The sequence below is a fragment of the Amblyomma maculatum genome, chromosome 2 (assembly GCF_055883805.1).
Source record: "Amblyomma maculatum isolate TAMU_Amacu chromosome 2, ASM5588380v1, whole genome shotgun sequence".
Taxonomy (NCBI): Eukaryota; Metazoa; Arthropoda; class Arachnida; order Ixodida; family Ixodidae; genus Amblyomma; species Amblyomma maculatum.
Window position 1 is genome coordinate 49,042,455 of NC_139345.1, and position 15,274 is coordinate 49,057,728.

A 15,274-nucleotide genomic window follows, 5' to 3' on the forward strand; every position below is an offset into this window, starting at 1 on the left:
GGGTGCTGCAAATGGAAAGGCAAGCATGAAACTGCTCCGATGGTGGAAGCCTGTCAAGCACATGCAAACAACATAGTGCCGAAGCAAGCATGCCATGCCTCCTCACGCTTCATTCGCATTTAAAGCAGCGTATCATTAATCTTGGCCATCCCCTACCTGAAGCTTTTTGAAGCACCAGCATTAGGCACCGGATCAGTCACTGTCACGGTGACTGCACAATGTTTGAAAGAATCTGACCAATACCCTTTTCTAAACCTATATATAAAAATTTGCACCACACAGGAGGGAGGAAGGAGGAGCTGGCCAGCTATCACTCATGAGTATGGGCTTCCTGCTACTTGTGAATTTGTATTATTTACCTCAGATGTCTGTTACAATAAAATTTACTGGCTAAGTGAGTAGATATACTATACTCCTCAAAAAGGCATTGCACAGCACTGAACCCAGACCACTAAGCCAGCCTCAACAGTCCAGTAAAAACTATTTCAAGTAAGGCCACTTGCCTCATTTCAGTCTTTTCCTTGGGGTCAGAGTCAAGGAGCTCATCTATCTCCGAGACAAGTTTGTCCTCTTCCTCAAACACCGAGTCATCTGTCACCCTGTTCAAGTATGGGATGTCAGCGAGGCTCACTGGCAGAATCTTGCTGATGAACTCTTTTCCGACGGACCCCAAAGATAACCGCGGAGCCTCCGTCTTCTCCTTCTTTTCCTCGGCATCCTTGTGTGGGGTCTCTGTTTTCTCTTTCCTCTCATCAGAGTCTTTTCGGCTGATAGGAAATGACTTGGGATCATTTGTTGCATTCTCAATAGATTCAGCTCGCTTGGCCAGGCTTTTGGTCTCCGAATTGCGGATCGTCTTAGAAAGGAGGCTCAGATCTTCGGGAGAGTGAGCCTCCTTGTCCTTTGCTGCGACTTCTGCACTGGGCTCCTTCCTGCGGGAATTAATTATCACCTGTCAAGGAAATGATTTATTTACCCACACAGCCCCACGCCGGAGTACCCACTCAGTTCTCCACAGTTTGCGCACCAAATACAACGCGCACCGAACTCACACATGAGTTCACCACAACTACGCCAACGCGGATCACACTCGCGCACGGCCCCACGCGCACATATCTGACACATGACGTTCCCGTAATGGTGATGATGATTGTGACGACGGCTGTCCCCTTTTTAACGGGTCACCACTCAAGTCAGTGTTGCCAGCATTCCTCTCTCTCCAGCCAACTCTCCGCGCCCCTTATGGCGCCACCTGCACTGGCCCTTACACACCTCAAAGTACATGAAAGGTCTGGTTGTAGCCTTTTCCCTTCGGCAAAGTAGGAATACCATGCTTATTTGGGACTCTAAGACCCACAGCAATTGCATAAAGCCATAAACAATGTAAACATTAAAAGCAGCAACAGACGCTTTTCATAAGTTTCGTATAAGTTTCGTAAGAAACGAACCCATAGGGTTTGTTTCCAGGTCACGCAGCATAGATTGCTATGCGTTTCCACTGTTCCAAATCTCTCGAAGGTGAAAGAAGCCATTGTCCTCACCTTTCCGAAAGGCAGGACGTTTGCTGATAATACAACAACATAACTATATGGCTACACAGCAAACCTTTCGGCTCTTTACCTTTGAAAGCAAAAGCTGTCGACAACTAAATCACTGTTGGCAGTCCTAGTTTTAGTCTCAGCTGTGACATCCATAAGTTTTTTATGCAACAAAACGTGGAAAAAAAGGAAGGATCAGTTTAGACAAAAGGCCTTGCCTGTCTTTCTCTGAGGCAAGGGTATCTAGACTTTGCTTCAGCTCGCTTGGTGAGTGCCGCAGGTGAACCTCGAGGAAGTCGTGCTCCTCGGGATGCAGCTCTGAACTCAGATGCCGCAGGCCAGTCGTGCATGCGCACTCTTGCAGGCCCTGCTCCAGCATACCTGCACACAATGAAAGAAAGCTTCAAAGAAGAGGTTCTCTGCAAGCATGTGCTTGACGCTACCACGAAAAGTGCACCTTGAGAGGGTTAGAAGAGGAGCTATAAGCAAGGTTGCTTACACGACTACTGGCAAAAACTGAAAACTATCAACAGAATTAAGATTTAGAAGAGAATGGACTAAACATTCTTTACCGGTGGGCCTATAAACGACCTCGGTATAAATGTACGGTCCAGTTCGCCATGCTTCAAAACCTTTTTAATTCCTAGTAAGCACTAAAGCAAGCAAAACAAGAACCGAAGTTAGGGCTCTTAAACCGTGAAAAACTTACCAGGAAACAGAGAACACAGGGTGAGAATAGTGGAGCAGAGATCCTTGACAGGAGTCTTGTAAAAGAGTACCTGGTGAAAAAAAAAGAAAGGGAGAAAACAAGAAAAGATAGCTAGAATAGCAGCTTGGGCATGTTGGTTATGCATCTTGAGGTAACAGCGCGGAACGTGGACGGGAGCACAAGATTACTGCACAAGACGACAACATCCTGTCGTCTTCTAATCTTGTGCTCCCGTCCACGTTCCGCGCTGTTACCTCAAGAAAAAAAGATAGCAACAGCGCCGCACGTTAAAAGTGTCATAAACAATGGCTCAAAACCATCGCACAGTGTAACACGCCTCTAGTAAGTGTCTAAACCCGCCTGTCAATAATGTTCTTCTGTTGTCTTTTGCTCCGGTCCGCAGCAAAAGCCTGCCACACGTGGCAGGCAATGCGTGACACAAACTGTCACCAACTCACCTTCCGTTCCAAGAGCATCAGCTTGAAAAGCAGAACTGCTTTGTGCTTGAAGTGCAGAATGAGGTCACGTGAAGAGAGTCCTGTAACGCAGAGGCAGAGATTAAGACATGTGGTAGCAGCAATTAGAAACAAGACTGAAAAAAAAAAAAAAAAAAAAAGACTGAAATATATGTTTTTTAATCTATGCACTGCAATGTCCCAGCTAAACATGCCTCTTTTTTTCTTATTTTTAGATTTCACAGACTCCCTATGTCAAGCATTTGATACATATGGCACACTAAAACATGTGATTGTATTAGGCTGCAGAAAAGAGAAGAAAATAAAAACTTCAATACAGTCGAACCCGGATATATCGAATTTTGGTTATATCGAACTCACGGAATATCCCCTTGAAAATCCCATGTAAAAGTATAGGAAAGCCGCGTCATATATTGAACTCAATTTCACCGGTCGTTCGATATATCGAACTCCGCCCCACGCACTGGAAAGTGTGCCTTCCCCAAAGACGATCGCATCACCCTCGGCCGTTTGCCACGTGATGTTTTCAAGCTACGCGCGGAAAAAATGAGAGGGGACAGTTCGACTAGGGCAGCGCCGCATCTGCGGTTATCGTTTCCCGCGCGCCAGCACGTGACGTTTGCAAGCCATGTGCGTGAATGAACCAGAGAGAACCGGTGGGAACGAGAGGGGAAAAACGCGATAGAGCGAAACGCAAGGGTGTGCCCATTCTTTTGCCGAGCTATCTCTCTCCTTCCTCTTTCCCGGCCTTCGTTCACGTGCTACGCATGCGCCAAGCCAGCTCAACCCGTTTTCAGACAGACGTCGGACGCTTTCCCCAGCGTGTGTTGCGAACCCTCTGCGCGCGGCGGCTGACGTGGCTATGGCGCCTGCGGAAGTTAAGAAGCGGCAGATCTTTTTTTTCTTTTTTTTTTTTTTTGCGAGTCGTTTGTTCTTACTGGTTGTGCTGTACACGCGGCGTAGCGTAAGATTTGGCGTTACAAAGTGGCTTTTTTTCTTCTTTTTTTTTTTTTTTTTTTTTTTTTTTGCGGGAGTCGTTTATTCTGGCATGTATGAATCAACGAAAGCACGCGGTCAGCTGCGATCATGGCACCGGCTGTTAGCGTTTTTCGCTTCAACAGCATTTGCAGCTACTTTATCACGCTTTCCAATGATTTTGTAGCAGTAGACTGCGCCCGCGCTTGCGTGATAAATCGAACCAGGCTTGTGCAATCAAGCCATCACGGGCAGTCTGCCAAGTTCGCTCCCCGCCGCAGCAGGAGCTATCAAAAGATAAACACGCCGTGACGTTATCGCTGCGCAGCATCTTGGCACGCTGCCATGAAATGAGCTGTGGATGAGAGGACCGAAACGGAGTGCGACATGCAAGCGATAACGCTGGCCATTTCTGCAGCAGTGACACAGAAACCTTGTTTTGAGCTGCCGCGGTGGAAATTTTTTGCTCTGTCGCTACCGCTCGTCGCCGAGATCGCTTAATCGCGTGCATGTGAGCGAGCTGACCTTAACGTTTTTTTTTTTTTTTTTTTCAAAATTCTCGAGTGCAAAAGTGGAGGGTGGGTTTATTATGCGAGTGAGTTGATTACGCGACAAATAAAGTATCGTATTTTCGCATCGTAAGTGCCGTCCCAAGCCGATTTCTGTATACCGAATTATCGATATATCGAACTATTTTGCAATCCCCTTCGAGTTCGATATATCCGGGTTTGACTGTATAATCGGCGGTCACAGGTTGTCTCTCTTCTGGTTATGATCTTGACATCTCTATTAGGAAATCTGCGTGTCCACAGTTTTTAATTAAGTGGTGGTTTTTGGTGGCACAAGAAAGGGCCAGAGACAGTTTTTTCAAAGCATTTCACCCTGGAGAAAGCCGGTCACTAGGCCTGAAGGAAAGAATATAACCACTGCAAGACATATGTGAGGTGCATGATCAAACATTTTTGGCCACCACTGCAGTAAATCCATCCTTACATTTACTAAATATATATTAAAAATCAAATGCAGAGCTACTTGGGCTATGATGCCGCACTTGAAACGACCTCTTACACTTTCCAGAACACACCAAGGCAAGAACGCCACATTTATGGCTGTGTACTGCCATATTATAATGCTGAAGACAGCTGTGCCATTCCATCCAAAATCAAGACCAGAAAAAAGGCAATACAGAGTAATGAATGGCATGATGAAAAATGGCAGACTGGAAAGTACAGATTGTCCACACTTATATTCACACTGTTATCATTATAATCTGCTAATCCATTTACTTCTGTGAGGAGCAACTGAAGGATAAAGCTTACATCATCATCAACACCAACTGTTAAAATCAGTTTGAGTAGCTACGCACACTTCAAGCAATGAGACCGACTAAATAGCCCACCGTGCTGACCATACCCACCCAGGAATGGCTGCCCGCCATGAAGCATGTCGGATGACAACAGAGCATTCAGGTTCTGGTACGTCTCCTTGAGCAGTGCCACCTGACTGAAGTCTCGTTCTTCAAAGTATGCGTGCGTCACCAGCTGCAACTTGGCCTGGATCAGCCCGTACAGGGGGAGCCGACTCAGCACGCACACACTTTTCTGCACTGAGCTACGTGTCACGTCCGAGCCTCGACGCAGTAACATCTGTGCACGTGAGCAGGGAAGAAATTAGGACCAGCATGCAGATAATGCTCTACAAAACACCGTGGCATATGGCTACATTAGGAAGTCAATCAAAGTGGCAAAAATATTTGCCATGCTAAGGTTTCTGTATGTGTGTCACAGTCGCAAGTTTTAAAGGAGGTTTTTCGACCTTCGCATATTCTGGTGAAAATTTTATGGCAGGTGTTCCTCTCTGCCCTGACGCACCCTACCACATTTAGATTCTGTGCGATAATCCAGTCGTGTGAAAATCTATTTTAAAACTGCGTTTTTAACATCACAAACATTATACACGCGTTACTGCCCACTCCCAGTGCGATCACGAAATTTTGAGGCCTGAATTAGGCTATCACAGGCATTTTATGTGCTGCATCATGATTGCCAGACATTATTTCCACCATCCAACGTGCGCACGAGAGTTCTTCTAATACTGTATGCGACATCACCGTTTCGTCAAAGAGAACATGTTTCAGTTTTTATTTGCTGTTCTTACTCTTTATGAAAAGAGTTATTCGAAATTTGAAGGACGGTTTTTTGTGTTGGAGTCGGGACACATTGAAGTGTGTAATGCAATCGATGATGAAAAAACCACTGGAGTTGGCCTTAATGCCCATTCTTGTCATAACTTGCAAGAACCAGATCTCACCTGCAGAAAAGCAGTGTTGTACTATTGCTGATCGCATGATTCACACTCTGCTGCCCGCCTAGAAAAGTCACTAATATAGGAACAAAATGAAAAAATACAACTTGTAAATGCATAACCTAGTCCTTGCAAACAACGTCAGCTGTCTGGAGTTTGCAAGGACACCTCCCAATTGCGTTATTTTTTGGAAAATTGCTAAGCAAATTTAGGATAAAAATATGTCCACAGAGGAAATTTCATAAACTAGGCTGTTGAATTTGTGCAGGACAGTATGCAACCCATGAAAGCCCTAAATTGAAATATTGCAACAAAACTTTTAAATGATTCATTTGCACCTTTAACATTACTTTTTTTCCTTTTCAAGGTACACTCAATAAAAATATAATAAAGCAATCTTAGATGCCTATGCTACAAGGTCCACAAGACATTACATAACTGCTGGCTCCAGGTTAATTTAAGCCATGTTGATTCTTGAACACAAAAGATGGGGGGGAAGGGCCTTAAATCTCCCCTTGCTCCACAGGAATACAGTAACCGCATATCAAAATTAAGCCCACTACCTCATGACTAGCAGATGGATGCTAGAGTTTTATATGTTATTGCAAGAGAAGCTACTATAACAATGAGCATGCTTTGAATTTTGATAAATTATAGAAAATGTTTACAATGCAGAGGTTGCTACCACTGTCAAAAACATTTGAGCTCTTCTTTCCAAACTATAAACCCGGCTTGCTGATGAAGTTGAAATCAGACAAAGAACAATATACAATACAATAAACCTTGTTTTTATTTAAAATATTTTCCCACTGCAGAGGCTACTAGGAAAGGTAGGAAATTATGAGAAAATGTGGCAAAAACTAGCATTACATACACAAAAAAAAGTGCTACCACAGAACAGTTTCAATGCTTCTAAACTTTATACTTAGTAGGGTGTATTCAAAGAGATGGAATGGGAACAGTTAGGCATCATGGTTGATAGGCAACCTGCAGTGGCCAGGCGGCGCTAGTGGAGCGCAGCGTTCAGCGCCGCCAACGGCGGCGCCGAGTAATCTGAGTAAGCCGGCGCGGTCGGGTTGCGTTCGCGTTGTACGGCTGGAAGCATCTCGGCTCTCATTTTCTGCGGTTTTAAGGCAATCGAATGTCTTCAGAGCTACTTCCGAAAACCAATACTGGCGAAAGGACACCGCCTGTTCGAGGAATGGTCATGTTTAAAACGTGAACGGTGTCGACGTCACCGCGAAGTGCGCGCCGCTCACGACGGAACACCCGCGCGCACAGCTTTGAATTTCGCGTGAGTAGACGGAATTTTTTTTTTAGCGAAATTTATTCTCTCAGGGCATCAGTCGGATATGTGATGAATAATTAAGAAATAATTAAATGAATGAAAAATGTTGTAAACGTAGCTTTTCATTTACCTATTGCGTTCACACCTCATACCCAAACATTGAAAGTGCAGAGAGAACCTGATACGAGATTGATCGCCGTATCTTCTTTTTTTGTTCTTGCTGTTTGATTACAGCAGCATCATAATTTCCTCGCGGTTTTGCTTTACAGTTTAATACCATGACGAACACTTTTGTTCGTGGTGCACCTTTCGACAGTGCCACGGAGGTTACAGGAGGCATGGTGCGGTACCCGCTACGGATGTCGTGGCGATTGCAAGCACTGTGCGGTTGTAGCGTGCGTCATCAACGAAAACTGTGCGTTCCGGGGGCGGGGAGTAGGGGGCCTCCTACACCGTTCAAAAAATACAGCTCTTAATAACAACTGGCATGCATTTTGTACTTCCGTACCTCAAGCTTGGAGAAAGCCGGCGGGTAATGCTGGCACTCAACGGCAAAGCTTTCGTAAGGGAGGTCGTTAAGAGTTAGAATTTTTGCTGTTGCTACTAATGATGAAATAGTCTATCGTCTGGGACAAGAGACTCTTGAGTAGCTTGAGCAGTCGGTGAAAGAAATATTTGGTGCGGAACGATAGAACGAAGTTCCATTCTCAGCGTACACAGTATCACGGGCCGCTACACTCCGCCACTTTGACTTTTTCGGCACCTTAAGAACTAATTTACAGATAAATATGCTTATTGAAATCTGTAATTGGAAGTTTTGAAGATATTGACATGGGGCCTTCTACCCCGCACCTCCACCAAGATGATACGGGGCAGAAGGCTAGCACAGGAAGCCACAGCAGGTGATGGGCAAGTGTTCACAGCATAGTAGAGCAGAACACAGCAAGTGTTCAGGCAAGTGGCAAGTCCCAACGGTTTCTTCAGCTTCGTCTTCCTTTCGCGTCACTACTGTTGATCGTCCTCTTCAACATCCAGCGACGCAGGGCATATATGTAACAATATTTTGGCTTTGTGGTTCCGAATAGACACCGCATTAGAAATCCGGTTCACAGATCTACGACCATTTTTTTTTTATTTCGCCTCCGTTGAAATGCAGCTGGAATACGATGCTGCGGCTGCACGGCTTTGTTGCTTTTCTGGACGTATGCCACTCGATCTTGCACAGCATATACTAGTACACGCCAGATTTTACAGCGCGGAGCGCGTACTTAGTAGTGTGCCCCAACCAGCGTGCGACTCCCCGAGTCCGAAGTTTATACCGTTTCCTCCGCTCACAGGCAATCGTCTTATTTTAGCTTATTGGCGTCTGTACGCCAATGGCCCCATATAACAAAACGAATTTCAGTTACATCACTATCTCGCAGCCAATATCTCTTTCTCTCATCATTCTCCCCAGGTTCTCCCAGCAAGCGGTACGCTTAGGCTTCCTTCGTGATTGTGACAGTCTTTCTCGCCACCCTTGCGCTTATTATTATTCTTGTTCACGTCCGTAGTAGTCGAAGCATCGCACGAGACCTCTGAAGTCACTAAATGAGTAAATCACACTCACTGGGATAACAAAACACGAACGCAGAAGGAACACAGCGGCCGCAACATATACGGCGTCAGCTCCTGCGCCGCCTCAGTATTAGCTCCCGTCGGCCGCCAGGTGGCACCACATGTCTCAGCAAACTCCATTGCAGGTTGCCTATAGAGAATATCTCAGTAATCTGCAGTTCGCTGATGACATTGCCTTGCTAAGTAATTCAGGGGACCAACTACAACAAATTATTAGTGATCTAGACAGGAGAAGCAGAAAGGAAGGCCTAAAGATTAATATTCAGAAGACTAAGGTAATGCTGAACATCCTAGGAAAGGAGCAGCAGTTTAAAATTGGTAGTGAAGTGCAGGAAGTGGTAGGCGAATGTGTTAGGACAGGTAGTAACCGCAGATCTGGACCCCGATAGGGAAATTACAACGAGAATAAGATTGGGATGGAGCGCATTTGGAAGGTACTCAAACATTATGACTAGCCGCTTACCGTTATCACTTAAGAGGAAAGTGTACAACAGTCGCATCCTACCGGTACATACTTATGGGGCTGAAACATGGAGTTTAACGAAAGTGGTTCTACTGAAGAAAACGCAGAGAGCTATGGAACAGAAAATGGTAGGTGTAATGTTAAAGGATAGGAAGTGCGCAAAGTGGGTCAGAGAAATAACTCAACTCAAGCTACTGACATTCTAGTGGAAATTAAGAAGAGATGGGCAGGACCTGTAGCACTAAGAGAGGATAACCAATGTACACTTAGAATAACCAATTGGATTCCAAGGGAAGGGAAGCATAGCAGGGGACAAGAAAAAATGAGGTGGGTGGATGAGGTAAAGAAGTTCACAAGGGTCAAGTGGATACAGCTAACATAGGACCGGATTAATCGGAAGAAAATCGGAGAGGCCTTTGCCCTGCAGTGGGTACAGTCCGGTTGATGATGAGATAACATAAATCTAGCATTACAAAAAATGGTCAATGTTGCATGCATTGCATAATGCATGAACAAATGATTTCTCCTGCTTGTAGACCACAATAACAAACATGCCTTTACAGAACTTGTTTCAAAATAGACACACACTGTATGGGAAGCTTCTAAATGCCACCTTAAATGGGCAGTTTACAGAAGTGTCCAGCTTGTTTCTGCCTTCCATGATAGCAGCATAGAAATCCCAATTTATGTCAAACAAGAACCATATTGAGATTATATAAGTAGGCAGAAACATATATACTTTCTCAACAGCATTGGTTTCACGAAGAATTTGTCACAAACTAAACACAAACAGATGCAACTTTAAAAACAACACAAGTCTATCTGAGACACAAGTAATACTGTCTATCTGAGAGCAATGAGAGCTGGAACAAAGATACCAGCCTGAATAACTGCTGCGTGCTACATACACAACTCTTGGTTTGCTTTGCAGGGTTAATGTCCCAAAGCGGCTCAGGCAATGAGGGACGTTATGTGGATAGCTCCAGAAATTTCAACCACCAGGAGTTATTTAATGTGCACTGGCATCTCACAGAACACGGGCGTCTTGCTTTTTGCCTCCATCAAAAAGCGGCTGCCATGGCTGAGATTTGGTCCAGCGTCCTTGGATTTAGCAGGCAAGTGCCATAACCCCAAAGCCACCGCGGTGAGCCACACACAACTCTGTGCCCGTCATTCACTCACTATGCAAGCTGAACTAGTGGCACGCAGTTCATAACACATAAAGAGGAGGAAGCATGAAAAGTTTTAAGAGAAGTTCGCGTTGATTCAACATAGAAAAATAAAAAGTCATGTTTACCTCTGCATTGATCTGTCGATAACAGGATATCCCAAAAACAGTTTGCTTTGGGTTATCCAAAGCTGGCAAGTGAAAGTACACAGTGTCTGAAAGGAAGAAGAAATGGGTCAATGGAACAGTCTGACAGGAATGTGCAGCAAGAATGAGCCTCTTATGAATGTCTTATGCATCACCAAATACGCATTTCAATCCTTCAAACAGCAGAATTTTTTTTTCTTTAGTTTATGAGAAAGACTGCCAGCCATGAAATGACAATATTATACCACTGACTTGACCTGCACAACTGCATCTATTTCTGCTGGGCAATTAAAAGTGACCTGAGTCATCGGGTACTAGCATGCAGCCATTATTTTTTGTAATTGTTAACTAAACCATGTCATTTGAATTAAGACTATATGCACAAGCCCTCTGGGATGCCCATGTGACAACTGGCATTAATTTTGCTAAATTTGTGCAGCATTACGAACCAGTACACACTGCACTGATTCCTTCATGTTGCCTCCACCCCTGTTCTTTTGTTCTCTTCCAAAATTTTATGAGCCTTGTACACTAACTGTCAACATAAATTCTTCCAGAAAGTAATTTAGTAAGAATCACAATGTTTTCAATTAGTACAACCTGATATTTGTGCACATGGCAAATCACACTTTTCACGACGCCTGCTCATGGCGAGCTTCTGTCTGAAGAGCACAGTCAATATTTCTTGCGAAAGAGCAGAGTCGCCTTACCTTCTTCATAATTGTGGGCACCGTCGGGCAATGCGAGGGATGGAAGATGCTTCCAGGAATCTGGAAGATCCTGGTTCTCTTGGGCTTCTGTCTCCCCTCTTCCCAGTATTGGTGGGTAGGCATACTCCAACTGACAATCAAGCACAGAAAGACAGAAGAGTTTAGGCATGTATTTAACCCTCAAAGTTTATATATATATATATATATATATATATTATTTTATGCTGTACTAATATTAATATTTGCATTGTATATTGACATTATTTTATGTCACTGAAGTAACACAGCTGTAATCCCAAAAAGCCAGCTTTGTTGGCCCATTTCTAAAAATGACCTTGAAATGTTGCAAACCATAAACATTTACCTCCTCCGCATGCTTTCAGTAGTGATTGTAGTACTATGTGCTACCATATCAGAACTATGAGTAATGCACAATAAAAAGCATGCATGCAAATGAAGTTGGCATGTTTGAGCATAAAGAAACTTCAATCCTTAAGTCTGCTAAGAGGCGTAGCTCTTTAAATGCGTAGTGATGCAACTTCACAGCTCTATATTTTCTAGCACATATTTCATTCAAAATGAGTTTTTGCTTTCTTGTCTTGCTTACTGCATATATATACTGAAGGGTGAATTCCACAGTGCTATAGCAGGCAAGCCACTGTTTGTTACCTCCATTGTTCACACACTGGTGTTCCATTCCACTTTGCTAACAGGCTACTCGACAAGACATCAGAGTGAGCGTGGTGTGCAGGTGCATGACAGCACCTTCACCAGAGCCCTACACAACATTTTATAGCAGAAAGGTTTTTGAAAGATCTTCGAAACTGTTAAGTAATACATAGCCACGCACAAATAAACTAGGCCAGACCTGTATTCGCACACAACATGGGACCCCTTAATCGGATATCAAATGCCTTGCATGTGCCAGGTGGAAATGACAGTAGTTATAGTGCATGGTCAGCGAAAATGTCTTATTTTTTTACTTCTTCAAAACACTCATTACTATCTGCTGCTGCCCTAAAATTCAGTTGTCAGCAGGAACAGTGCACCATCTGTAGGCTGTCTCAGCTGCCAGTAAGTTGTTGCTGTTAACTCCCCAGATAAATCAGATACATGTAAGAAAAATTACCGCTTTCTTTTCCTTTTGTTTTTCTTGTCACTAGTACTATATCACATTGCATTCAATCTTTTTTTTAATCTGCAAGCCACACTTTTTCAGCTAGCTTATTTATTCGGAGTTCCTACCGTTCCATCCAGATGGAACATTTACTGCTGCTAATGTTCCAGACGGAATATTTTACCGCTATTGGAGCGCCGTCCAACGTCGAGCATCAGCAGTATCAGCGCTTGCCGTCATTAAATGTATGAAAGCTATTGCCAAGGCTTTATACATTCTTTTTGTTTTTCTTTTGCTTTGTTTTGCATATGGCATAGTCAGGCGGCGTCTCTCATAGCCTGAGTTGCTTTGGGACGTTAAACACCACAAACCGACCATAGTCAGGCATAGCGACGATAGAAACCGGACAGAAACGGTTCATCGAGATGGCTGCATGATGATGATGATGATGACGACGGTGATAGTATGATTCTCTTTATCACAATGAGTGCTACCTAGAGTAAAAGCGCATCAAAAAGTAATTTTTATAATGAAATTTGGGGTTAGTAATGACCAAGAAGGTATGACATAACTTCCATGCATGCACAATTGGAAAACTGCTGAAAGAACATGCTGTAGAAATGCCTTCAAATTTACAAACCAGGAATATATATTTAAAACCTGCACTTAGTAATGGCCTAGAAGGTATGACATAACTTCCATGCATGCACAATTGGAAAATTGCATTGCTAAAAGAATATGCTGCAGAAATGCCTTGTGGAGTGACATTACAGTTTGGTACTGTCCGCAAATGGCTAATCCTGCGGCTAACCATAAGCCACGGCCATGGGGAGTGAATTCATGCCAAGGGTGTTCAGAGGGGAAGGTGGAGAGATGGGCTGAAAAGCCATCTTCATTGTTCTGGCTAGCCTTGGCTGCTGTCTGCTAGTGCTGCAAAAAGTCCCCCTCGCTGTTGGCTCCATGGCTGCTGCTACAAGACCAAAAACGAGCTGAGTTAAGGTTGTTTTTCACGCAGCCATAGAAAGATAAGACGGATGCAATGTTGATGCCTCTGGCGTTTACACATCTACTGAATGACAACTCCAGCCTATGCTGTATCTACAAGTTGTCATGTACAGCTGCAGCACATGGAGCTCCATGTGCGCGAAAAAGAGTGACGAGCTGTTCATTCTGTCGTCTAGTGGGCAACCCCCATGGAACTGCAGGCATATCGATATGCAAGCCTCGTAGACACTCCTGTAACCACACCACCCTAGCCATGCACATCTCATTTTATAAATGTACAGGAAGATGTACACAGTTGTACCTTCTCTGTACTTGACAATTTAATTTTTTTTAATTCCGTCTGGACAGAACTCTACGACTCTACCGCAAATTGTAGCCTGGACGGAAACAGTTCATGCTATAACCGAGTTCAGTCTGGGCGGAACTCAAGTGGCAAATACTGTTCCGTCTCGAGGGAACTCTAGTGGCGGGCACAGTTCCATCTGGACGAAACTCTAGTAGCAGATACAGTTCCGTCTAGAAGGAACTTTAGCTACGTCTGGACGGAACTCTAGCCACAGCCTTATTACACTGAGATAGCAGCAGAACGCAAGCGCTAAAATGACCAGAAACTAACACAAGGTAATAGTGCTGCGCTAATTATGTCCGATTTGCCACGGTCCTTATCGCTGGCTTCACGGTACGCAGAAGGCAAATGACGCGAATGCTGCGCGCGGGAACCGATTAGCTACATGATATGTGCAGTATTAGTGCGAATCTATTGGACCTCAAAGCAGACTTACCGCGGTTTAACGCAACCTTAGCGGTTTCAGAAAAAAAAAAAAAAAAAAATCAAAGGCGCCTTAGTTCTATACGCTGCATCCACAGTCCTGGCTTTCAATTAATTCGTTTTGTTTTACGGTTCTTCACAGCTAAGAAGACAAGGTGAAACTTAGCGAAAGCAGCACAAGCAGCACAAGTCAGCAACTAGCAAGTACGGTTTCACAAGCGCTTCCTGCAGGCAACACAACGGTGATAATGGTCGAGATGTCGAAGAAACTGACACTTTAGACAGCTCACCTGATACCCCTTAATGTGGTGAAAGCCAACCACGACGACATGGAGAATAGGCGTCTCGTTAACAGGTGGTTTCTCCATAATCGCGCTCGATTAATCGATCCGCTGCAAGGCACGCAGATTACACCACAACCAAGGGCACGGATCCAATGCTGAACTTTGGGGTCTCCATTCGTGGATGGCTTTTTGACCACTCAAAATATGAAGATCACAGACACATAAATCGGGAAATGTACACAAGAAGGCAAACGTCAGCAGCACAACGGCACAAGCACAAGTCGGCGGCGATTCGGAACTTCTGTGACGAGTCGATGTGCCAAGGCGGTGCATCGAGGCCTCAGCACATGTTAGCAGGACGTCCACACCTCTCCAATGGATACACATTAAAAGTTGTCATGCTCGTGGCAAATAGCACACGCGACATGCACAAAGACTTCAGATGGCACGGGCCTGACGCCGTTTTCAAATGGGCCTTAGAGCAATCACGATGGAAAACCGCACGTCAGGAGTGGGAGGCCGCCTCCGGAACCTGAACCGAAACCGCTCGACGCGCCACTAGCGACAGAAGCGGTAACAACGATAACAACGATAACAGCAAGTCAAGTGAACACAGTTTCAGTTCGAAGCTTAAAATATTACTCATTTCAAATGTTCCCTGAGAATTATTCGCTCGCATATGCAATATGTTGGCTGTTGAGGAT

At 44.4% G+C, this 15,274-nt stretch overlaps 1 protein-coding gene across 1 annotated transcript in view; it reads right to left on the reverse strand.

The window, feature by feature from the left end:
• The window catches only part of LOC146198583 (late secretory pathway protein AVL9 homolog), a 34,301-nt gene extending 19,107 nt beyond the window's left edge, over positions 1-15,194 (reverse strand). The window contains exons 1-8 of the mRNA XM_084594079.1: positions 14,577-15,194; positions 11,396-11,525; positions 10,668-10,753; positions 5,116-5,344; positions 2,706-2,785; positions 2,248-2,317; positions 1,757-1,919; positions 504-932 (exon numbers count right to left, since the gene is read on the reverse strand). Of these exons, the coding sequence (XP_084450205.1) occupies positions 504-932; positions 1,757-1,919; positions 2,248-2,317; positions 2,706-2,785; positions 5,116-5,344; positions 10,668-10,753; positions 11,396-11,525; positions 14,577-14,654 (1,265 nt within the window). The 5' untranslated portion in view covers positions 14,655-15,194. The remainder of the gene's footprint in view (positions 1-503; positions 933-1,756; positions 1,920-2,247; positions 2,318-2,705; positions 2,786-5,115; positions 5,345-10,667; positions 10,754-11,395; positions 11,526-14,576) is intronic.
• Positions 15,195-15,274: the final 80 nt, after the last annotated feature.